The 26,385-nt window shown below is 42.5% G+C and overlaps 1 protein-coding gene across 1 annotated transcript; it reads left to right on the plus strand.

Annotated features, from left to right (window-relative positions):
* Positions 1-564: 564 nt before the first annotated feature.
* Positions 565-24,461, plus strand: SCRN1 (secernin 1). The gene is made up of 9 exons (XM_075271458.1): positions 565-665; positions 5,726-5,885; positions 10,277-10,458; positions 11,911-12,107; positions 13,682-13,873; positions 17,086-17,251; positions 19,584-19,746; positions 22,126-22,285; positions 23,520-24,461. The coding sequence occupies exons 2-8, from the start codon at positions 5,727-5,729 to the stop codon at positions 22,282-22,284; spliced, it is 1,218 nt and encodes a 405-aa protein (XP_075127559.1). The 5' UTR covers positions 565-665; position 5,726; the 3' UTR covers position 22,285; positions 23,520-24,461.
* The last annotated feature ends 1,924 nt before the right edge of the window (positions 24,462-26,385 follow it).

Genomic DNA, 26,385 nt, shown 5'->3' on the forward strand with positions numbered 1-26,385 from the left:
GGAGATGGCCGACAGCACTGAGGACTGCAGTGGAGCCAGGGAAGTGACAGTGGTTTTTATGTTTGTATCCCCCCGGGTCTCTGATTATTATACTCTGGGGTCTGAAAAGGGGCCATATCGAAAGTTTGCCACGGGGCCCTGCTATTCCTAGTTACGCCACTGACTCAAACAACGTAGAGACTAACGCTAATGTGAGCTTGGCCTAACACACTGTGTCCTTGTCTGCCAAAGCTTTATATGTAGAACAGTTTATTTCCCACTTGCTTGCTGTATTTTGTTTCCAAGGAGGTTTTTTTTTTTTTTTTTTATTGCACATGAAAACAATATGACTGGTTTTTTCCTATAAACTTCTCTATACGGAATCTATAGGGAATCTTCTCTATAGATGTCTCAAAGAAAAATGGTCCTAGTCACAAAAAAACAAAACAAAGCAAAAGCTAAAGAGAGGCCTAAAATATCGCCGGCGATTGTGTGTGTGTGTGTGTGGCCCGATGCGTGTCTGCACCTCACTGTGCCGGGGCCAGTACTAGAGGCAGTGCAGTACACGCCATGGCCGCCAGTGCTCCGTATATGACTGGCTCCGGGGCCGGGGCGGTGCTTGCTGCTCACTAGCGGAGTCTCTCGCCCTCCGTGTCAGACTATCTCGGTGTTCGGCCTGGAAGGAGGTGAGTACCGGCTATTATAGAGGCGGTAATGGGAACACGACCGTGTGCGGGGCCGTATGGGGAGGGCTGTAGGTAGCCGGGAGTGATGTCTGGCTGTGCGGCAGGTGCAGTGTCCGCTCTCCGCAGTAGGTGCCGGCTGACAGATGCTCAGCTCTCCGGGCTGATACCGCGCACTGTATGGACATGTATAGGATGTGGCTGTGCTGGAGAGTCCCGGCTGTGCTGCACGTCCTCCGTGTGTCCTCTGTATATAGCTCACCTACACATCCTGTATATATCACCGGAGCCCAATAATCCCAGAAATCCAATAATCTGCACTAAAAATAGCCCTCAAACCAGAGCACAGATTATAGGCACATCGCCGGATTATGTCCTCTGATAAAATGCAGATTTTACAGCAATTGTTTTAAGAAATGGATCCGAGAAATTATTATTTTTGGATTGTCTGTGAAAATTGTGAGTAAAAAACACCAAAAAATCCTGCAGTTGGAGCATGGCCTCATACACACCGCCAGATCTTTTTGTCGCTATGCATTTTTTTTTTTTTTTTTTAAGTGATAGCCCACTGACCCTTTCATTCCTATAACCCCATACATACATCCATGATTTCCCGGGGGCCGCAAAACTCAGCGCAGGTCTCATTCCTGTCAGTTTTGTGGTCTAGGGACTTTGGACATACATGGATGGCATCCATTACTTGTGATTACGAACATAAAGCAGGGTTCACACTAGCGTCGGTATCCGATGCTAATGTCTGCGCAAAATCTTGCATCGGACACTAGCTGTGTCCGTTACATTTTTCATTATTTTAAATGGGATATCATGCAGTGTCCTGTATTGTCCTTAAGTGTCTGTTCACAAAGATGTCCGATTTTTCAAGCGGACAGCTAAATTCTACATGTAGCGCAAGATTTTGCGCGGACATTAGCATTAGACACTAGCTGTCGGATACCGACGCTAGTGTGCACGCCCCCTTACATATGATCATGTGTATGTAGCCTAAATGTGATTTATAACCCATTTCTGACTAGGATACATGCTTTATGGTGCTCATTCCTTGGTAAAGTAGATTGCAGGGAAAAACGTAGCATAAAAAAAAATGTATAAAATAATTGTGATCCCCAGAAAAAAGAAAATACCAATAACCCATAAAGGCTATAGTAAAGCTGCATGGCATGTGCTATATCACTGCTTCCTGACCAATCCTTGGAATAGGTCATTGATATTTGTAGCCCATAAAACTCCTTTTGGCTGAGGCCCCACATTGCAGAAACGCTTCAGGAATAGATTGAGCAGAATGTAGATGTATAAGAACTTCCTATATATTTCCTATTCCTTTTGTAGCCATTATTGGCTTTGGCTCAAGGAACTGCAAACGCTGCGTTTTCACAAAGTGGGGCCTCAGCCTTAAGCTCACAGTCCGCCTGGCCTGATCAGTGGAGAATAAAGCATTTTTATGAGATATATTCTTATATTTATGCTATTAAGATATGCAGATTTTATTGAGAACTTCGTGACCAAGTAAATTATTTCATGTGAAAATCATATTTTTCCTATTGGAGGTCAATGGGAGAAAACGCAGTATAACATTGCCAAGATTATGCCTTTCTGCAGGAGAGCCTCAGGACAGCATAATGTGTGTCTTCTGTACAGTATGTAGCTGGGAATTTATCATATCCTGTTCTCATAAGGAACATCGGCCCGTTCTTTTATTTTAATAGCTGTAAAAGACTGATGGAAAACATGATAAAACCTACGTAATAGATACCATCTAAATATAAATATGTTATGAGGATATAATAGATATCATATATGTATCGCTACCTTATAAGAGTGACATCAAAATTCTAAAACTTTGTGCATGAGCGCAATTATCCCCAATATCCCCGTTCGTCCAATTTTTAGTCTCAGGACTCCAAGAAACTCAGCTGTGTGGTGGGCTTGGTTGTTCCACTAAGAACACTTATCCCCTTTCCACAGGATTGGGGAAAAGTGCCAGATCAGGCTAAGGAGTCTGCGATCAGGAGAACAAGGGACCAAAAGTCCCCCCATGCCTCTTCACTGTGAATGGAGCATCAGTACTTGATCAGAGTCCTTTCACTGCTAAGGGGCTGCCGGGACCACAGTTTGCGGGTCATGCAAGCAAAATGGCACTTCATTCACAGAGAGGAGGCATGGGGGGCCTGGAGTTTGGACCCCCAGTGATCTGTCACTTAACACCTATCTTGTGGATAAATGTCCCCAGCAAGCAGTGCATCATGTACCTAAGAATGACTGGGGGAGGGGGGATATTGTGGTCTCTGAGTATCTTCAGTCCATGACTATAAAAGAGGAGTCAAAACATGTGAGTCTAAAATTCCTTGTGCATGTGGAGTTGTAGGAAGTCCCTACATATAGCACTGTATTACAGAGCTATTCTGCTCTAGGAACATCGCTCCAAATACAGAATCCAATAGAGCATGGAAAATATTTTTTGGGGTTGAATTTATACAGGATCTGGCAAGAAAAAAAACCAAACCTGTGTCCCTGTGTGTGAAATTTGAGAGAGTGGTACAGAGTGCAGACGACTGTGGGTGCGCTCAGCATCTATTCGCATCCTCCTTTGGATCTCTCCATTCCCTCTGCTGCACACAGGCTTATTGTTAGACTCACAGACAGCGCTGTGTTTCCTGTGCTCCCTCCATCTGCCCTTTCTATGAATACTTTATACAGTGACATTTGCTGCTTTTGGTTACTTTATGAGTATGAGAATCCCAGCTGCTGTTTGCACTATATCCGTACTGATCTTTGCTTATTCTTCTGCTGGGATGTGCTAGAATTATTTAGTGACTCTGACCGTTTAATAATTCTGATGCATCTCCAGAGGTCCCGTACATTACAAATTAAATGTATTTACCTAATGTATCTGCTGGGCTGAGGAATCCCTGTTTTGGTTCACTTTGATCCTTACTAGAGATGAGCGAACACTAAAATGTTCGAGGTTCGAAATTCGATTCGAACAGCCGCTCACTGTTTGAGTGTTCGAATGGGTTTCGAACCCCATTATAGTCTATGGGGAACATAAACTCGTTAAGGGGGAAACCCAAATTCGTGTCTGGAGGGTCACCAAGTCCACTATGACACCCCAGGAAATGATACCAACACCCTGGAATGACACTGGGACAGCAGGGGAAGCATGTCTGGGGGCATAAAAGTCACTTTATTTCATGGAAATCCCTGTCAGTTTGCGATTTTCGCAAGCTAACTTTTCCCCATAGAAATGCATTGGCCAGTGCTGATTGGCCAGAGTACGGAACTCGACCAATCAGCGCTGGCTCTGCTGGAGGAGGCGGAGTCTAAGATCGCTCCACATCAGTCTCCATTCAGGTCCGACCTTAGACTCCGCCTCCTCCCGCAGAGCCAGCGCTGATTGGCCGAAGGCTAGCCTATGCATTCCTATGCGAATGCAGAGACTTAGCAGTGCTGAGTCAGTTTTGCTCAACTACACATCTGATGCACACTCGGCACTGCTACATCAGATGTAGCAATCTGATGTAGCAGAGCCGAGGGTGCACTAGAACCCCTGTGCAATCTCAGTTCACGCTAATAGAATGCATTGGCCAGCGCTGATTGGCCAATGCATTCTATTAGCCCGATGAAGTAGAGCTGAATGTGTGTGCTAAGCACACACATTCAGCACTGCTTCATCACGCCAATACAATGCATTAGCCAGTGCTGATTGGCCAGAGTACGGAATTCGGCCAATCAGCGCTGGCTCTGCTGGAGGAGGCGGAGTCTAAGGTCGGACCTGAATGGAGACTGGTGTGGAGCGATCTTAGACTCCGCCTCCTCCAGCAGAGCCAGCGCTGATTGGCCGAATTCCGTACTCTGGCCAATTAGCGCTGGCCAATGCATTCTATTAGCCCGATGAAGTAGAGCTGAATGTGTGTGCTTAGCACACACATTCAGCTCTACTTCATCAGGCTAATAGAATGCATTGGCCAATCAGCGCTGGCCAATGCATTCTATTAGCTTGATGAAGCAGAGTGTGCACAAGGGTTCAAGCGCACCCTCGGCTCTGATGTAGCAGAGCCGAGGGTGCACAAGGGTTCAAGTGCACCCTCGGCTCTCCTACATCAGAGCCGAGGGTGCGCTTGAACCCTTGTGCAGCCTCGGCTCTGCTACATCAGAGCCGAGGGTGCGCTTGAACCCTTGTGCACACTCTGCTTCATCAAGCTAATAGAGTGCATTGGCCAGCGCTGATTGGCCAGAGTACGGAATTCGGCCAATCAGCGCTGGCCAATGCATCCCTATGGGAAAAAGTTTATCTCACAAAAATCATAATTACACACCCGATAGAGCCCCAAAAAGTTATTTTTAATAACATTCCCCCCTAAATAAAGGTTATCCCTAGCTATCCCTGCCTGTACAGCTATCCCTGTCTCATAGTCACAAAGTTCACATTCTCATATGACCCGGATTTGAAATCCACTATTCGTCTAAAATGGAGGTCACCTGATTTCGGCAGCCAATGACTTTTTCCAATTTTTTTCAATGCCCCCGGTGTCGTAGTTCCTGTCCCACCTCCCCTGCGCTGTTATTGGTGCAAAAAAGGCGCCAGGGAAGGTGGGAGGGGAATCGAATTTTGGCGCACTTTACCACGCGGTGTTCGATTCGATTCGAACATGGCGAACACCCTGATATCCGATCGAACATGTGTTCGATAGAACACTGTTCGCTCATCTCTAATCCTTACCCTGCTGTTCCTATTGTTGCAAAAGAAAGGCAAGGGTGATAGAAAATGCCAAACAGTTTGCAAATTTTGGTTGACAAATACCATGTGCAAAAGTTTCAACTTTTCTATTAAAAGCCAAAAAGTCATAATTTTAGTGCTAAAATGGTGGGAGATAAAAATTGTGCATGCCTACTATGCTAGAAAGATCGCATACAGTAGTACATTGGCCTTGAAGTTTACACATTCTTACTTTTAGCCAGTACTCGTACCTTTACTCCATCATCTGTATTTGTTCTGTAATCATTCAATATCTACTCCTGCTTTTTCTTGTTTGCTGTTACCATAGAATGACTGGTGCACCTCCCAGCTACTGTTTTGTTGCCCTCCCACCCCGAACCACAAAAGGTCATATCTTGTTTGGGAAGAACTCAGCACGTCAGAGAGATGAAGTTCAAGAGGTGCTATATGTACCATCCAGAAGTCATGAGGCTGGAAGCAAAGTTCAGGTAAGGTTACATAGTTAGTATGATTGAAAAAAGAGATGTCCATCAAGTTCCACCACGGGATGGGAAAGGGGCTGACAGTCTACCTCGTATACATTCCCATAACCATCAATGCTATTTTGCGCTAAAAAGGCATCTAATCCAAAGTGCTATGACCAGCTCCTGGGTAGGCTATTCCACAGATTCACAGCCCTTACAGTGAAGAAGCCTTGTCACATCTGGAGATTAAACCTTTTTTTTTTTTTTTTTTTTTTCTAGACAGAGGGGGTTCCCCCTTGTCTTTTTAGGGGATTTTATATATTTCTTGTGTGGACCATTTATATACTTATACAGGTTTATCATATGTCCCCTTAAGCGCCTCTTCTCCAAACTAAACAGATGTAACTCCTTTAATCATAATCTCCATGGCCCAGTTTTGTTTTGTTATTTTAAATGTAGATTGTGAGCCCCATATAGAGCTCACAATGCACATTTTTCCCTATCAGTATGTCGTTTTGGAATATGGGATGGAAATCCATGCAAACACAGGGAGAATATACAAACTCCTCGCAGATGGTTTTTGCCCTTGGTGGGATTTGAACACCAGGACCCAGCACTGCAAGGCTGCAGTGCTAACCACTGAGCTACCGTGTGGCCCCTCATGGCCCAGTTTTGTGACCCTCCATTGAACCTTTTCCAACTCTATGACATCTTTCCTATGAACTGGTGCTCAGAACTGAACTTCATAATCCAGATGGGGCCGCACCAATGACTTATAAAGTGGTTATATTACATCTCTATACTGTGAGTCCATCCTCCTATTAATACATGACAATATACTGCTGGCCTAAGGGCTAGTTCACACAGGGCTAGCCACTGTATCCATTGACAACCAATTAGAATAAAAAGACTTTACCACTAACGCTAGGTTCACACCTGCATTCTGGTCTCCGTTCTGTGGTTTCCGTCTTTTGCATACAAGAAGACGGAAACCATAGACCGGGTCCGGCCGTGAGCGCCTGTGAGCGTTTTATGCTCTCCGATGCGAAACTGTTTTTTTTAATCCGGACACAGAGTACTGCATGTTCGACTCTGTGTCCGGATTAAAAAAAAAGGTTTCGCGGCGGAGAGCATAAAACGCTCACCACCGCTCACGGCCGGACAGCTTTCTCATCAAATGAATGGGTGAGAAAGACAGGTTTCCGTCTCCTGCTCTGTTTTGTGCAGGAAACGGAAACCTGCAGAACGGAGATCGGGCGCAGATGTGAACGAGCCCTAAGATGGTTAGAGAAAATTTATATCTGCAACATTTTTATTAATTTTTATTTGCAAGAATGTTTAACTTTTAATTGTCAAAAAATGTAAATATAGTTAAGTTCATGGGAAACCCCTTTAATAGTGAGGGTATCTTTGCAGGAAGGATCCTTTGATAATAGGGATTTGTATACCAAATATAAGTATAGAGACATATACAGTACCTTCACTTACAATGTTGAGAGGTTTGTGACAAGTGAGTAGAGATGAGCGAACACTAAAATGTTCGAGGTTCGAAATTCGATTCGAACAGCCGCTCACTGTTCGAGTGTTCGAATGGGTTTCGAACCCCATTATAGTCTATGGGGAACATAAACTCGTTAAGGGGGAAACCCAAATTCGTGTCTGGAGGGTCACCAAGTCCACTATGACACCCCAGGAAATGATACCAACACCCTGGAATGACACTGGGACAGCAGGGGAAGCATGTCTGGGGGCATAAAAGTCACTTTATTTCATGGAAATCCCTGTCAGTTTGCGATTTTCGCAAGCTAACTTTTCCCCATAGAAATGCATTGGCCAGTGCTGATTGGCCAGAGTACGGAACTCGACCAATCAGCGCTGGCTCTGCTGGAGGAGGCGGAGTCTAAGATCGCTCCACACCAGTCTCCATTCAGGTCCGACCTTAGACTCCGCCTCCTCCAGCAGAGCCAGCGCTGATTGGCCGAATTCCGTACTCTGGCCAATCAGCACTGGCTAATGCATTGTATTGGCGTGATGAAGCAGTGCTGAATGAGTGTGCTTAGCACACACATTCAGCTCTACTTCATCAGGCTAATAGAATGCATTGGCCAATCAGCGCTGGCCAATGCATTCTATTAGCTTGATGAAGCAGAGTGTGCACAAGGGTTCAAGCGCACCCTCGGCTCTGATGTAGCAGAGCCGAGGGTGCACAAGGGTTCAAGTGCACCCTCGGCTCTCCTACATCAGAGCCGAGGGTGCGCTTGAACCCTTGTGCACACTCTGCTTCATCAAGCTAATAGAGTGCATTGGCCAGCGCTGATTGGCCAGAGTACGGAATTCGGCCAATCAGCGCTGGCCAATGCATCCCTATGGGAAAAAGTTTATCTCACAAAAATCATAATTACACACCCGATAGAGCCCCAAAAAGTTATTTTTAATAACATTCCCCCCTAAATAAAGGTTATCCCTAGCTATCCCTGCCTGTACAGCTATCCCTGTCTCATAGTCACAAAGTTCACATTCTCATATGACCCGGATTTGAAATCCACTATTCGTCTAAAATGGAGGTCACCTGATTTCGGCAGCCAATGACTTTTTCCAATTTTTTTCAATGCCCCCGGTGTCGTAGTTCCTGTCCCACCTCCCCTGCGCTGTTATTGGTGCAAAAAAGGCGCCAGGGAAGGTGGGAGGGGAATCGAATTTTGGCGCACTTTACCACGCGGTGTTCGATTCGAACATGGCGAACACCCTGATATCCGATCGAACATGTGTTCGATAGAACACTGTTCGCTCATCTCTACAAGTGAGTCTTTAGACTTACATTTTTGTTAGACCAACAACGAAAAAAATGTCATGTCCAGATGAGATAGATATGTTGCAGATTTTTGGCACAGGAAAAATGTCATTATTTCTTCAGAAAATCTGAAGTAATAAAAACCATACCAAATTGTGTTGACTTGTGTGCTCTAGATTTCATTGCACAATAGCTTTGGGATTGATGTAAATTTTACTAGGTGCACTGCTATTCAGTGGTGGAAAATCCTGGGTGAATGTCCTGTGTATACTTTTAAATATACCATATATACTCGAGTATAAGCCGAGTTTTTCATTACAGTTTTCGTGCTGAAAAAGCTCCCCTCGGCTTTTACTCGAGTGAAGCAAGAAAAGGAAAAACTTTTTTTTTTTTTTTTTTTGGGGGGGGGGGGGGGAGAGGGTCTATGACCAGCCGCAATAGTAATGTATAGAATCTCCCATAAAATAATGAAGAAAAAAAAAAAGCTTTAAAGAAATAAAAAAATTAAATAAAAGTTCTATATCACTCTTCCCTAGAATACAAATAAGAGTAGAAAATTACTGTGAAACACAAACGCATTAGGTATCCTGTGTCTGAAAGTGCCTGGTCTACTGAATATAGGGTATCTACAGTGCTCCTGTTCTGTCGGGAAGGGGTTAATCCGAACAGCACGCTTCCATAGAAATGAATGGAAGCACCTGTGATGCTGACTTTGCCGGCGGCTGGCCGGCGTCATAGGTGCTTCCATTCATTTCTATGGGAGCGTGCTGTTCGGATCGGCTGATCCGAACAGTGTTCGCTCATCTCTAGTTAATAGGAGCACTGTAGATACCCTATATTCAGCCAGACTGAATTCCACGTGGGGGAAAAATAAACCTAGTCCTCAAGTTCAAGGAAGGAGCAGACAGAGAACCCAAAAACTCCGACTATTTTAATTTTTGAAATTTTCCAGTAGCTGCTGCACCCCCCCCCCTCAGCTTATACTCGAGTCAATAAGTTTTCCCAATTTTTTTGTGGTAAGATTAGGGGCCTCGGCTTATATTCGGGTCGACTTATACTCGAGTATATACAGTAGTCTACATAAAGAAGATGCATGGTAAGCAGGGGTTCACTTTTACATAGGTTTACTTATTGCTTAAATCCCTTTGATGAACAAAAAAAAGGCAAATAAAACATCACGTTTCCTATAAAAGAGAATATAAACCCCAGATTGAGCACGTGCGCCATCTGTTTGCATTACTTTTTTGTTTTCTTCCATTAATTCCTTGGTGGGTACTATATTCAATTTCAGTGTTGCCTTGTAAGAAAAGGTATAGTAGTAACAATATTGCATTTGTTTTAGCCTATATATTAGTCATTTGTTTGCAAAACAATAGGAGCACAAAAGCAATATATTGTATTCTCTATACCCCATGAGAAATGCTCGCTGTATACAGTATATTGTAGATGAAAGTATTTTGAATGAAAGTATAACGAAACATATTTATAGATATCCTGTTAGGGAATCCATAGGTAACATGATTTATACAAACCCTCTCTACAATGGGATAAACCGATCATCAAATGTGATCAAAGTAGACCTTGTTAGCTTACGAATGATTGACATACTTATATGTTCCTCCAGTGTACATACCTTGCCATTGACCAAGCTGCCAAGACTCATTCCGTGATACTTAGTAAACCAGCCTGGATGTGGGGCGCTGAGATGGGAGCCAATGACTATGGAGTATGCATCGGTAATGTGGATGTCATTACAAAGCAAGCGGCTGATGATGCCTCCTTATTACTAGGGGCAGATCTTGTCAGGTGAGGGGTTTGCTCAGAAATTTGTTAGTGAAAAAGCAGGGATATCATATGATTAGGCAGGACATGGGCTTGCTTCTGCTTCTCAGAGAGAAAGCTCTTTATGGGCAGCAGCATTTATAACCGTACATGGTAGACGTTCTGATACTGACTCCAAGCAGTAAGGAAAAATTATTTGGGTAACTGCCGTACCACTCCATGCTGCTCTCCTCTTTACCATGGACAGAGATAACAATTGTTCAGGATGGAGCAGCACGGAGTGATGAAATGTTTATACCCTATTTTCCCCTCATTGTATAGAGTTTGTATCAAGATGTCTACCCTTTACTATTATAAATGCTGCTGATCATGTGGGCTTTCTCTCTGAGATGGATAAAGATAACCTGTGTTCCATCTAAATGAAATCCATGCTTCTTACACTAGGGATACAACAGAAGCTGTACTGTGTTCTAATGACATTGTGTAACTAGAAGAGCCTCACTAGATTGAAATATGGGAAGAATATGCAAATCTGACTTCCATGATGTAATTAGGAAGCCAGTGCCTCAAGAATGCACACCAATAGAGGGCGCTCACTGAGAATGTGCAAGACTATCTTCCATGATGTAATTCGGAAGACAGAGTCTCAGGCAAGCAAACCAATAGAGGGCGCTCCCTTTAACATCATGCCGACCTTCTCAGAGGCCTTTGTTTGCAATGATGTTGGGATTATACCAGGTACAGTCTCTCAGCCAAGGACAGCTGTTTCGATGTGTTGCATCTCATCAGCTTGGCGCAGAGAGGACTAACCTGGCAGAGGTGAGAGGCTTAGACAGGGTTGGGGGGATATCGTCACTCCATCATGGAAGTCAGATTTGCATATTCTTCCCATGTTCCTTTGCACAGTGGAGCGCTCATGGCTTAATAAGACTCCACACACCTAAATGGTGGTTCTCTCCCTATAGAGTGAAATACAAACACTTATACATTTTGAACACCAGGTGGCGGTATTGCAAGCAGATAATAGCAATGTTTCTGAAAGGAAATCTCTTCTAAATAACAATACTTTACTTCCAATAAATCTACTTTAATGTGTTGGAGGTAAGCGTTATTGTAAATATGCCAGTTTTCTGATGAGATCGTACTGCATGTTTGTGAGGTTCGCAGGCCCACAGCGTCACTTACTGATCCATAGTGGCTGCCGCCGGGCCCCCTAATATCCCGGGCTCTGTGCTCGCTGCTACCCCGGTAGTTACGGCCCTGATCCAGCATAATATTCTCCAGTAGCCTGCTCATTGTTAGGTGATGTAGCTTATACTACTCCGGACTTTCCTTTAGTATCTCAGTCTTAGTAAATCACGCTTTAAGGCTTTACATTTCATGGACTGTGAATAATATGAATGTGGACAATTGAATTGCTATATAACCTTTTACATTATTAGAGCCTGCCATTTACATTGGTTTTTCAATTTCTAGGCTTGGTCTTGAACGGGGAACAAGTGCCAAAGAAGCTCTTGATGTAATCACCTCTTTATTAGAGGAGCATGGGCAAGGAGGGAGCATTTTCCAAGCAGGCGGTCAGGGTTTTCACAGTGCCTTCCTGATAGTAGACAGAGCAGAGGCATGGATCCTGGAGACAGTAGGCAAATTCTGGGCAGCTGAAAAAATCTCAGGTTAGTTCTGTCCAGGCCAATAGATCTTATTGTGCAGGTTGTTGTAATGCTACACTGACTTACTAACAGCCTGTGTTAAGGGGGTTTACACTACTGTTGTTTGTCACCATTGTTGGCATCCGTCAGAGTATGTTAACAATGGACACAAATGGATCCGTCAAAAACTTGCTAAGTATCTCATTCATTGTAATTGAAAAACATAAATAAAAATTTTCTTTTAAATCTCATTTAAATGGGATTCTTAATGTTGTTCGTTTGCATTCACATTTGCCAAATCCATCATAAGTCTGTTATTTTGGTTATTTTTGACGCTGGCATTCTACTCTCTGTCGTTCGGGTGCACATGGGGACCGAAAGACTAAGAGCCCATCTGCTAAAAAAGCAGGTACCCGCAGACCCCATAGACTATAATGGGGTCCACAGGTATCTGTCGGTTTTTGTCAGTTTTATACAGTATAAAACTGGCGGAACAGGACTTTTCTCCCCACCGATTTTAAACTAAATCTGTGGGGAGAAAACGCAGATGTGAACCTAGCCTGACCCAAATCGGATGAGGTGCAAAACTTTTGGCTCTGTTAAAAGTAACAGACTTATGAAGGATGTTGCGTGTCCCTTATTTTTTTGGTCTTTGAATGACGGATGATAACAGTTGGTCACCCTACATACTGTCCATTATTTTGGTCTGCTGTTTTCTGGGCATGCTCACAAAGCAGAACAAAAAACCCCAAAAATCAGACTGTATCACAACAAATATTAATGGATATTATCAGATGAATTTTTGTCACTTTTTATTACACTGCGGTTGTGGCTGCTGTGACATGCTGTGTGTATAGAGGTGACCACTGAGGCCTGTAATTGGCTGCGGTGGTCCTCTCTTTCAGAGCTTGGGTCCACTGCTAGAAACAGAGGCCTGGGGAGAGGTGAGTGCTGGTTTGTTATATTCCCAATAACAGCTCTATTATAAAAAAAAAAATATGACCTGGGCAAGAACGTTAAAGGGATTTTATCATTCAAACTCATTTTTTTTCTGACTAACACATCGGAATAGCCTTAAGAAAGGCTATTCTGTTACTTTTCGATGTCTTCTCCACACCGCCGTTCGCTTGAAATCCCGTTTTTTGTCGGTATGCAAATGAGTTCTTTTGCGGCACTGGGGGCGTCCCCAATGCTGCGAGAGAACTCTCTCCAGCGCCGCCTCCATCTTCTTTAGCAATGGCCTCTTCTTTCGTCTTCTTCCGGTGCGTGGGGGGTCAAAATTCAACACTTGCACAAGTCTGCTCTGCCAGAGCCGACTTCACATGCGGGCGGCCATTTTTTTGTGGCCGCTTATGTGAGCAGGCACAGTGCGCTCCTGTAGTTCTATGGAGTACAGAAAATAAAGGTAAGAGATGAATAGCCTTTAGAAAGGCTATTCCTATGTACTTTTATTTTAATAACGTTTTTTATAATGATAGAATCCCTTCAAGTCATGAAGAGCTGCAGTATACACTGCATACTATGTACAGTATACCTTCAAGCATGTTAAAGGTAAACTGCTTTCATTGTAATTTCTTCCTTCATTTCTGCCCCTCTAGATGGTGTAAGATATATCTGCAATCATTTATCATTGAAGACACATATAGATCTGGAGCACCCGGAGCTTCAGAACCATGCACAAGGCCAGGGTTGGTGGAATGGAGACGAAGAGTTTAACTTTTCAGAAGTATTTTCAGAACATGAAGATGGAGACGACTGTCTGGGGAAAAAGGCGGAGGAAAATCAGGAAGGTAAGTAGTCTTCATATGTTGTGTATTTGTAATGGGGTTTATACCTTATGAGCCATGTAAAAATCAAATCTGTATGCATCTCTGGACAAATCTGAGTATTTATTTCTCTTGCTTATATAGTGCCAATGTATTCTACAGCACTTTAAAGACAATATCCACTGTTAGGATTTTAAAATGTATATTCCCTATAAGTATGCATTTGCAGTGTGGGAGGAAAGCCATGAAAACACAAGGAGATCATACAAATACATGGTCAAAGTGGAATCCTGGACCCTCGCACTGAAAGGCAATGGACAAAATTCTGTCTAACAGTATTATGAGGCTGGTTTGTGCGAAAATTGCCACTTTTTAAGTTTTGCTTGCCACTTTCTTCAAAGGGGAACATAGCAGGAGCAAGGCCATTGGCCCTGTCAGATTTACCATTATTGAGGCCAGCAGAAAAAGGAACCCATTGAAGTCAATGGGAGGCTTATTTTTCAGCGCTGAAATTCCACATCAAATTCCTCACCATTTTCCTCCGTGTGAATGGACCCTTTAGTTGTATGGACTATGGAGGGTGTGCACTGCATCATAAACTAAGTGCACATTTCAGTAGGGTAGGGATTACCAACACTAGCTTGGAAAGTGCCAGTCTTGATAAATCACCCCCTATATGTTTATAACTGATTATTGTGTTGATCTACTCCCTTTAAGCCTGAGGCCTCATTTTGCGGAAACGCAGCTTTTTTTTGTTGCAGGTTTTGCTGAGGTTTTTTGAGCTAAAGCCAAGAGTGAATTGAGCAGAAGGGAAAAGTATACGAGCTTCCTATATAGTTCCCATTCTTTTTATAGCCATTTTTGGCTTTGGCTCAGAAAACTGCAACAAAAAAAGCCGAGTTTCCGCAACATGGGGCCTTAGCCTAAAACAAAAATGGTAACAAATCTGTTATCATGAAAATACAATCTAATCTGCATGTAGTATGTTATAGAGCAGGAGGAACTGAATGGAATGATATATAGTTTTGTAGGAAGAAATTCAGTATTAATGGTCATTTATTCATTTATATCTTTCCATTTGCATCACCCTAAGCATAGAAAACATCAAAAGTATGAATGAGTTCACATCAGCTCAAATTCAATCTGTTTTCCCAGTTCTGCCATAAGGTCAGAACAGCAGACTGAAAAACCAATATAATTAGGGCTGCATACAGAGCACAGTCTCTATGTATCCATCATTATTTACTGTAATGTAAAAAAAAACAAGATGGAAGCTTCTTCTGCCTTGTTACTTGTCTTACAGAAGACTAACTCCTGCATGAACCATTTTATCTTCTGTCTAAAACGATAACAATCAAGACACAAGAAAGCTCGTCTTGTTTTTACATTACATTACATTGAATGATGACAGATGCAGAAAAACTGGGCTCTGTCTGCATCCGGAATTATATACATTTTTAGTCTGTTGCTCGGATCCTTTAACTTATCAGAGCAACAGAATAAATTATGTTGATATGAACTAAGGGGGTGTTCACACTACCATCGGTGTCCGACAGCTAGTGTCCGCTCCTAGTGTCCATTCAAAATCTTGCGCGGACATTAGCAGTGGACACTAGCTGTGTCCGTGACATTTTGTATTGATTTAAATGGAGATGCAGTGCGTTCTTTTACAGTCAGTGCCTGTCCTTAACTGTCCGTTCCCAAAGATGTCCGACTTTTCAAGCGGACAGCAAAAACCTACATGTCGGCAAAATCGCTTTGTTTATTCTACATGGGGCCCTGGCCTTATACTGTTTTTCCTATTAAAAACTAAAAAAACAACAAAAAATCTAAATAACAGCCTGCGTAGCTCCTGCTCTATAACATGCTGCCTGCAAATTAGACTGCATTTTCATGCTGACAAGTTTCCTTGAAATTGAAGGAAAATACTAAGTGATGAACTGTGGGGATTTTTTAGTTTGTTTTCTGCGTTTAGTGTTTTTTGGGTAGGTAATTTTATTTTATTTTTTTATCAGATGTGTCTTGTATCTTGTTTCTTGTATACAGCTCAGGGCTCGTTCACATCAGCGTTCATCTGTCCTTATTGCAGGTTTCTGTTTCCTGCATAAAACAGATGCAGGAGACTGAAGCCTGCAGGAGACTTTCTCACTCATTCATTTGAATGGGTGAGAAAGCTGTCCGGCCGTGAGCGGCAGTGAGCGTTTTGCGCTCTCCGCCAAAACCGGGTTTTATAATCCGGACACAGAGTCGGACATGCAGTACTCTGTGTCCGGATTAAAAAATCCGGTTTCGCGGCGCAGAGCCTAAAACGCTCACCGCCGCTCACGGCCGGACCCGGACTATGGTTTCCGTCTTCTGCCATGCAGAAGACGGAAACCATAGAACGGAGACATGAACGCAGGTGTGAACCTAGCGTCAGGATGGGTTAACACCTGTGCCCGATCTCCGCTTTGTGGGTTTCCGTCTACTGCTGACAGGAGACGGAAACCCAGCATTCAGTGTCTGCCTGTGAGCGTCTTCTGATCTCTGTGGTGAAACCAGTTTTTTTTTTTTTTTTTTTAACCGGACACAAAGTCCTGCATGTCTGACTTTGTGTCTGGTAAAAAAAAACAAAACCTGTTTCGCCGTGGAGAGCAGAAGACGCTCACATGCGGACATTTGCAAACCCATTCAAATGAATGAAAACTGACTGCTGGTTTCCGTCTCCTGTCCAGTTACTTGAGCAGAAGACGGAAACCTGAAAGCGGAGATCGGGCACAGGTGTGAACCCGTTCTTAGACTAAATAAACTGTTCAAGGTTCTTCAGATAACTTTAGGCTATATTCACACGACCATATCCATTTAGCAGCCAAAACCAGCCATCAAAAACAGGTATTTGGTTCTCTCTCAGATGATTCTGATGACTCTGTGGATGTCAAAATGGACATAAATAGGACATGTCCTATTTATTGATAGTCTTCTAAAGAAAACTACAAAAAAAAAAACATGGGACCCTTGAAAACCTTAGAGTACTTTTAAAATAACTGGTTAATGGTTGTGCCATTGAATACATCTCTACATGGATTAAAGCTTTTGTGCAGGATGCAAATTCCAAGTGTACCTTCACCGGTAGCCTTCTGTTTTTCATATTTGGGTCCTGATTCGGTGCAGGCTTTTAATATTGACCAAATCTGCAGAAAAATGAGAATGTTTTAGTAGCCATAAACCTTGATGTCTTTATCCGTCTCTGCCATCAGAACTGATGACCGTGGAATCAATGATAAATATTCTTCGTAATAAAAGTAGCGGGATTTGTGTGGACACGGACACCTTCCTAACTGCGGCGAGTGCAGTATCTGTCTTACCTAAGGATGACAAATGGCCCTGCATTCACTTTCTCACAGGCACTCCAGATCCATCAAGGTAAGTCATGTTTCCTATCTACTATAGTGCTATAGTCACGTATGACATCCATATTACACATCATTATTGGTATCAGCTGCATGGGAGACAAAGAAACATAAAGCATAAAGACTGACTCTGTATGGTGCGAGATGCAGACATTTAAGTCCAGCTTTATATTTTTGTATTTATTCATAACTGTTGTGTGTTATGTTTTAGTTCAGACACTGCAGATTGAACGCTGCAAATCTGCAGCAAATGACAGTACAGTAGATGCGGGAGGGGAGATCAAAAGCAACCTAAATTTTTTCTGATTCACAACACGCTTATTATTTAGCAAAACATGTATAGAGTCGAAATTCGTCAAGAAATTTTTGGGTTTTGCTGCAGAATTCCTGTGGATTTCATGTTTTCTCGCATATTTCACTGGGGAACACAGCATCTTGGGTATAGACCTGACCACTAGGAGGCGCAAGGTGCTGTCTCCCCCAATGAAACAAGGAGAAAAGGATTTTACAGTTAGTTCAAAAAATCCCTTTTTTGGTACCTCTGTGTTTGGAAGATGCTAATTGTAAAACGAATATTAGTTGCTGTGACTTTTCACCCTGCAATACTAGTCATATTTGTATTCCAAGTAAGCAAAATGACAGATGGTGTTTGTATGGATACCACGTGTCAATATAGGACTCAGTAGAGCCTGAAATATATGACTGTATGTACATTTCTGTATAAGGGATCTAAAACATAACACTCACTCTACACAGAACTTAGGCTAAGGTCCCAGCAAAAAAAACACAGCGGGAAAGATCGCGGTGGAAACAAAATCACAATTTTCACAGAGAGTTTCCGCCAGACTTTCTGCTTCTATTACACCTATACGGAAAACAACAGCATTTCTGTAGGTATAATTGACATTTGCCATTTACAAAAATCATTTTTTTAAATCGTAGCCTGTCCGCTGTGTATATTTTTCTGCAATGTGTGAATGAGATTAGCCACTATACAATGACTGTAAAATACTGCAGAGATTTCACTGTGACCAAATCGCGGCATTACGCTACGTGGGGTCCCAGCCTCAAAGGGGTTTTCTGACACCAAATGCATTTTTGATAAAACTAGTATTAGTATAAACTCCCCCAATATCCGTCAGAATGGAAACCTACCGTATATACTCGAGTATAAGCCGAATTTTTCAGCCCAGTTTTTGTGCTGAAAAAGCCCCCCTCGGCTTATACTCGAGTCAGCAAAAAAAAAAAAAAAAAATTTTTTTTTTTTTTTTTAGGAGGGGGGGGGGGGGGGGGGTCTATGACCAGCCACAATATCAATGTATAGAATCTCCCATAAAATAGTGCAAAAAAAAAGTTCTAAATCCCTCCTTTCCCTAGAATACATATAAAAGTAGAGAATTACTGTGAAACACATACACATTAGGTATCCCTGTGTCTGACAGTGCCCGGACTACTGAATATAGGGTATCTGCAGTGCTCCTGTTCCATTGGGAAGGGGTTAATAGGAGCACTGCAGATACCCTATATTCAACCAGACTGAATTCCAAGTGGGGGAAGAAAAAACCCAGTCCTCAAGCTCAGGGAAGGGGCAGACAGACAACCAAAACACCCCCTCCCCTTCCCCAGCACCCAGCAACTACTGCACCCAAAAACTCCGACCATTTTAATTTTGAAATTTTCCAGCAGCTGCTGCATTCCCCCCCCCCCCCCCCCTCGGCTTATACTCGAGTCAATACGTTTTCCCAGTTTTTTTGTGGTAAAATTAGGGGCCTCGGCTTATATTCGCTTCGGCTTATACTCGAGTATATACGGTAATCTGTTTAAAAAATGTAATTGCCTCCAGAAACCCTTGGAGAGCATAGAATATAATGGGGTCTGCCTGGTTTTAGCTTGAAAAGGGCAAAAAATGCACAGAGAAGTTGTGAAACCAGGCTCTGTGTCTGCCATATAATGCTTGGGGTCTATTCACACCCTAAGCATTTTGATGAGCATTTTGGTGCTGAAAATACATGTGGAAAAAAAAGCCTCCCATGGACTTCAATGGATTCCTTTTAACACTAGCGGAAAAATCAACCCATTGAAGTCAATGGGAGGCTTTTTTTTCATCGTTGAATCTGACGCGGATTCCACACCAAATTCAGCACCATATTCCTCTGTGTGAATGCACTCTTATACTCCAGTGCCCATATAACACAGCTATGTAGCACTAAAGTACGGTATATTTCCAAAAAGGTCCCAAGCTGATGCCAAGACATAACTTTATACAACAGCTTGGGTGGTGGAGGGCATAGGACAGCGGACACTTTTATTCATCTTATAATTTGCTTGTTTTTTTTATTTTTAAGGTCTGTATTTAAACCCTTTATTTTTGTGGACAATGTAAAAGACGTTCCAATGGTGCAGTCGTCTTGTGTAGGAGATAATATCTGTGATCATGATCATTCCCAATGGAAGCATGAGCTCTATGAGGCCCATCAATGTGCGATATCACTAATGGATAAAGATAAGGTGAGTCACATACTTAGATCCATCTTGTAGTAGGTTTTTAAAAGAGAAAAAATAATCTTCTGGCCTAAGTTTTTCTGAAGCAGATCCGTCATCTTAATGTAATGCCCTATATAAGAAACAGCATATTACTGCTTCAGGTTCCTACCGTACTACGGGTAATGCTGCGCTGTTTGGCTGCTAGGAGTCCTGACACTGGACATACTTCATTCATTGTCTGGTGTGATCCTCGGGAAAGCAATGACCTTCCCCTAATTAGTAAATGATCTATCCATCTAAAGTATGTGTCTGTGGTTGTGCATATGTATAAAATATATACATAGGCAGCCAAAATTGTGGAAAACATTTTAAAAACATTTTTGTGGCACTAGGAGTATGGACATGTAGCTGTAATATGATGCTTATGGGCCTGAGGACAAAACTTAGGACAGGCCCTATACCTGTCCATTTTTGCAGCCCAGGCTCCCTGACAGCAGTCCAGGCCCTGCGAGAGATTACAGTCCCAGCACTTTCTTTGCAGTGAATGGAGTGATAGTCACGCAACTCCATTCACAAAAATGGGAGATTTCCATTCCCCTGTTCTGATCTGTGGGGACCTGCCGTTTGGACGTTGAGGTCACGTGAACCACATTCTCTTTCATTTTTTTGAAACTTTTTAAATAGTAGTGGTAGAAGCGTCTAATATGTGTGACAGAATTGTTCTATGGAAGAATATTGGTGCAAAGCCCTTGATAAATCTGTACTCGTGATGCCTGATGCTATTTCTGTCATATAGGTTTATAAATAATCCAATATCAGGCAGTATGTGCCTGAGTCGTCTTAACCCTGTGTCACTGAATCTCCATCAGGCTGCTTCGTGTTACCCGGACAAGATGTAAAGCTATAGCCAACCTATTTATAATTTACGGTACTTCCTGCAGCTTATATTGCACCAACATGTTCCGTAGCAATGTGCAAAGATTGGTATCACACACATCAATCCCTGACACAGTCTAATTTCCTAATCTAAGACCCACACACTAAGGCTATTATCACTGGCATGTTTTTGGAATGTGAGGGGAAGCTGTAGTACTAGAGAGTAGCCAAACTCTGTTGTAGGGGTTTCCCTTTAAGATTTGCACTTCAGACCACAGCCCTGCAGGATAACAGTGCTAGCTAAAGTGCTGCAAAGCCATATCTGCACCTCCGTGCATTGGGATGGATTGACCGCAAATGTTTGCAGCCTCTCACATTAGATGTATGTTGGCCAAATCCACCAATTTTGACATTGTGTAGTTGACCATTTAATTTCCACTCTCCCCCCCATGGCAGAAATGTGGGTGATAAGGATCATGAAATTGTCCTTCTCCTGCCTGATCCTTTTGATCTAGTGGAGATAATTTGCTGTGAGAGGTGTCAGACATCAGCTCTGTCCTTGTTCAGGACACATGCCAAACATACATCTGTTTAGAGTAGTGGACAGTGGCGTAACTAGGAATGACGGGGCCCCAAGACGAACAGTTCAAATTGGGAGCCCCCTGAACCCCCAACCCCACTTACAAACTGCATTCCTGCACACCGTATTATGCCTCATAGTCAGAAAAAACAAAAAATGGAAGTCGGCACTCCAATTGGTATCCAGAATTAAAATATACTTTTAATGTCCATGATTAAAATAAATTGACAAAAACAGAAGACCAGTGCAAAAAACTTGAAAAATATGAAAACAACACTTACAGCATGATAAAAAAATAGACGTGCTCAAAGCATAGATGAATCGGCGTTAGTTGCCTACGCGTTTCAGGGCATTAGCCCCTTACTCATGGCAGAATGCCTCATAGTGGTCCCTGCACACAGTATTATACCCCATAGTGGCCCCTGCACTTAGTATTATCCCCCATAGTGGCCCCTGAACACATTATTATGCCCCATAGTGGCCCCTGAACACAGTATTATAGTGGACCACCCATGAATAATTATTATACTCTGGGGTCTTTTCAGAAGGAGAAGCTCCGGTGGCCATGAGCAGGAGTGAGAATTGGTTGGTAAATAGGGCCCGTTACCTGCTGGGGTTACTCCAGCAGATAATGGCCTATTAAAAAAAATAATAGTAAAATCAGGGGCCCACCGCTACTACCCAGTATATCTGTTGATGACTGTCTAGTATTTATGAACAGCTTTAGACCTGTATCTGTGGCTCTACCGCATATTGCTCAGTTTTGAGTTTCCTGATAACTGTGGCTTCATATGGATATGATCTGCATTTCCCTTCCTTAGGTAGGTGTAATGTGTAATGCAGTTACCTTCAGTCAATATTTGAGACACAAGTCTCCAAAAAAGTATGTGACTACTGAAGTTTTACTTTAACAAAATGAATCTTATTCTTTTTACTGCGTCCTGTAGGAGGAAGGAGATCAACTTCATAACACAATGTTAGGTCTGGAGAAACAAGGCTTGGATGCCATGGAAGATTTACTCAGTAGTCCAAATGCACTAGACCCTTCTGAAGTAGCGGACCTTTTCTACGACTGTGTGGATACAGAAATAAAATTCTACAAGTGAGGTACAATTTTTCTTTTTATGATTGCAACATGCAAAATATTCTACAAGTCCCTTAGGAGCCCTAGTGATAAGGAATGGATCATCTGGTTGAAGTTATGCAGTAGTGTTTCCTGGGTGCCACATCTACTTTTGCAGGCCATGTGATGTTACATTCATCAGTCACATGGCCTGATCGGAGCTCAGTCCTATTCAAGCAAATGGGCTGAACTTTCCTGTGTGGACTTTCTGCTTCTATTATACCTATATGGAAAATGCCAGTGTTTCCATAGGTATTATTGACATGCTGCAATTTGCAAAAATGCAACATTTCTGCTGTGGATTTTTTCCTGCAATGTGTGAATGGGATTAGCTAGAATCCCATCCGCTTTGTAGGTAATGTAAAATGCAGCGTTTTTGCCGCAGCCAAAACACTGTGCTTTTGCAATGTGGGGCCCCAGCTTAAAGCCTCAGGTTACTATATCTATAAAGAAGAGCATATACCGTGTTTCCCCGAAAGTAGGACATCCCCGAAAGTAAGGCATGCGGGAGCGCGGGGGGTTCTGTTGAATTGCCTAATATAAGGCAGCCCCTGAAAATAAGGCATGCCCAAAAAACGTTGCAGCCGACTGAACACTGTGCAATGTGCTTGATGTGCACAGGAAATCCAGCTGCTGCCTCTGCTGTTCTGTCCACTGTCCCTGCTGCTGTAGGATGAGGAGGCAGAGGCAGCAGCCGCCGGCATACAGAAGAGGCAGCAGCCGGCTTCCTGTGCACACGGAGCACAGAGTACAGCATCTAGCCGGCTGCTGTGTCAGTGAAGTGAGGATCGCTAAGCCCCACCCACAAAAGGCCCGTTAAGCCCCGCCCCCAAAGGCTTGCTAAGTCCCGCCCACCACTGCCGGGATAAACAGCAGCACCAGTGCTACTATGAAGATGGGAAAGGTAAGTTGACACCTTCCCGCCCCACTACCTACGCTCCGCTAAGGAAGTGCCGGCATGACTGCCGGTTGTCATAAAACATCCCCCGAAAATAAGACAGGTCCTATATTTAGGACGGCAATTTAATATAAGACACTGTCTTATTTTCTAGGAAACACGATAGCAATAAGACAGTAGCGCTGCTTCATGGTGGCCGGGTGCAAGCTTCTATGGGCTTCTAATGTACTGTCCTGGTAAATACACAAAGTATGATGAAGATTAGATTTAGTTGATCAAGGTCTCTAACCTTTAATTTCTTGCTAATTTATGTCTCTTAGATAACATGGAAACAATACTTCTCCCGGGAAATAAGAGCATGCGGCTGTCAAGTCTTTTCCATGTGGCAGCGTGGCCGATTTTGCTGTGCCCTGTTTAGCTCTGTGTCTCGCAGTGATGTTGTGTGTACGTACAGGGAACAGATTCAGCCTCAAATACTCTGCATGTAGATTAACAGAACTCACCATGTTCTAACATACTTTGGACCACATCTGAAGATTATAGCTGTTTAGGGTACTGTATTGTGAACATTTACATTGAGGATATTCTAAAACAGAGGAATGACTTAATAGAGTATTGCTAGATATTGATAGAGTATTAGTACTAAACGGAGAGTTTGGAATGAAATTAGATTGTGCAGCCACCTGCAAATTTTTATTGAAATTAATTTAAGTATACACGTCTGAGTGTGTGGAGTATTTTGTACAAAACTAACCAAATATTTGAGAAAATGGACCCTTGGTTATCTCCCCTCTTACTCTCCCTGATGTAGAAAAGGTCTATGTTTCTTATCTCCACTGCTCCCAGTTTCTACCCTCTTACACGGTCTCTGGATTGATTGTGTTTCACATGCTGGGGAGCAGACAATGCGGTATCAGTGAGCAACAGCATGGCAGAGCAGGAAGTTATAACAGCACTGCCTTACCAAGTGTGAAGGGGCATGCAGATAGCTAAATAGAGATAATGTCTGTGAGAGAGGAGAGGAATCATGGGAAGTGTAGTCCTGTACATTGGTATCCCTACTCACAGCAACTACTGGCAGCATGGAAACAAAGATGCAACATAGAGCTGGTAACCACTTCTGATATAAACATTTATATTCATACATATCTACTTTTTTATACTCTTTCCATATTTTTATGAGCTTAGAAAACCATCTTAGCGGGGTTCTCTTCACTGTTTGTAACAATAGGGGCAGCAAATGTTCTGCAATAACTAAAAAAAAAACCACCCTTGGTCCCTTGCTGATCCGTTATCAGGCTGCCAGCGGTGATTTGCTGTTACAGTATGCTTGTGACTGCTGCATCAAATATGCTGCCTCAGTATTTACTCATTGGTATCGTGGACCCAGAATTATTTTTTTTATGTTTTTTCAAAAAACAGAATATGTCCTATTTTTGGACACTTTAACAGATCACTGAATAGACTCCAGCCTAGGAAGGCTCCTTGAAAACTCGTGCAGCATGGATGCAAATTGGTCATGAAATATTGCCGTTTTTTTTTTACGGCCACTTTGCATCACAGTGGTGTGAATAAGACCATAATTGAAAGATTGCAGAGGTGAGTACCTTTTTTTTTTTTTTTGTTAGTTTGGACATTTGCAGTTTTTTTTTTTTTACATAATACACAAACAAGTGAATAGCTCTAGAAGTAATCTGGGTCAATCTGTACTAGAGGAGAAGACGACGTTTTATTAAGAATTCTTCTGCCACCGGAAAGTGCAGCCTGAAGACGGCCATGAGAATTTCTATAGGCAGTGGACAACCATTTGGAGGATAGGGACTGTTTATAATTGATCATTTCCGATAAATCGCACGCAACTTTAAAGTCCCACCTACTTTTCCTAAAACATTCAGGCTAAGACCCCACGCTGCAGAAACACAGCATTTTTTGTTGCAGATTTTGCTGTGGTTTTTTGAGTCAGGAGTGGATTTAACAGAAGGGAAATTTCTAAGTGTTTCCTTTTATATTTTCTATTCCTTTTCAAGTAACTCCTGACTTTGGCTCAAAAAACTGCAGCAAAATCTGCAAAAAACACTGCATTTCCGCAGCTCGGGGCTTTAGCCTCAGGGTTGAAATTGCTGCAAGACTGGCCCAAACACCCTTTTTGGACTTCAATTCATAGTTTTAGATTTTGCTATATGTACTTACAACTGGAAAAACTGTATCAATATTACATGTAGCACAAGAAGTCATACTGCGAATTGACTGCAACTTCCCAGAGGAAAATTTGCAAGCTTAGCACCACAAAGGTACACAAGATTATTAGATGTTTATTGTATGATTCATGTTAGAGTATAAAATGGGTCAAGTCATAGAACTTCTAAAATGACAGTAAAATGAAATATTTTAATCAAATATTTTTTGTGCGTTAGACTTTTTTTTTTTCCCCTCCTGTGGATTAGACTATTGGTGATTTAATGAAGCTTTATTTACACCTCCAAAGTCATAGCCACTGCTACTACATGTGTTCCTTACATGGGGGCTCCGGTATTTCATAGATCAGTACTGGGCACTCATTTTGATTTGGAAATACCAAAGTCACTTTTAGTCTAATGGGACAAATCATGTGACTACAGAGACAATTGGAGGATAATCTGGAAGTGTCTACAATAGTATCCGGTCTGTAATCTCAATTTGTAAGTAATCTGATTTGCAATGTATAGGAATACATTGGGTCTTATTCACATGACAATAAAAAACAGTTGTTCATTGGCCAGTTTAGCCCAGGGACCCCCATAGCGTAAACGCCATGATTTTTCCTGCTGCGTTTTACAGTCCCTGCAAAGTGGATGAGATTCTGGCTAATCTAATTCACACATTGCAGAAAATAATCTGTAGCAGAAATGGAAATTGCAGGATTTCAATTATATCTAAGGTATAATGGAAGCAGAAAGCCTGCAGAGGAAAATGCTGTGAATTTTCTGTGATGCTAAGGTCCCATGAGACGTCCCGCAGCAAAAAAAAAAAGTGCTGTGAGAAAAATTGCGGCGCTTTAAACAGAAAGTTTGTGGATTTTTCCTCTGCGGATTTTCTGTTACAATTATACCTATGGGGAAACTGCCAGTGTTTCCGTAGATATAATTGACATGCTGCGATTTCCAAAACCGCGACAGTTTTTACTGCAAAGTGAACATGGCATTTGCT

This window comes from Leptodactylus fuscus, chromosome 4 (genome assembly GCF_031893055.1).
Source record: "Leptodactylus fuscus isolate aLepFus1 chromosome 4, aLepFus1.hap2, whole genome shotgun sequence".
Lineage (NCBI taxonomy): Eukaryota > Metazoa > Chordata > Amphibia > Anura > Leptodactylidae > Leptodactylus > Leptodactylus fuscus.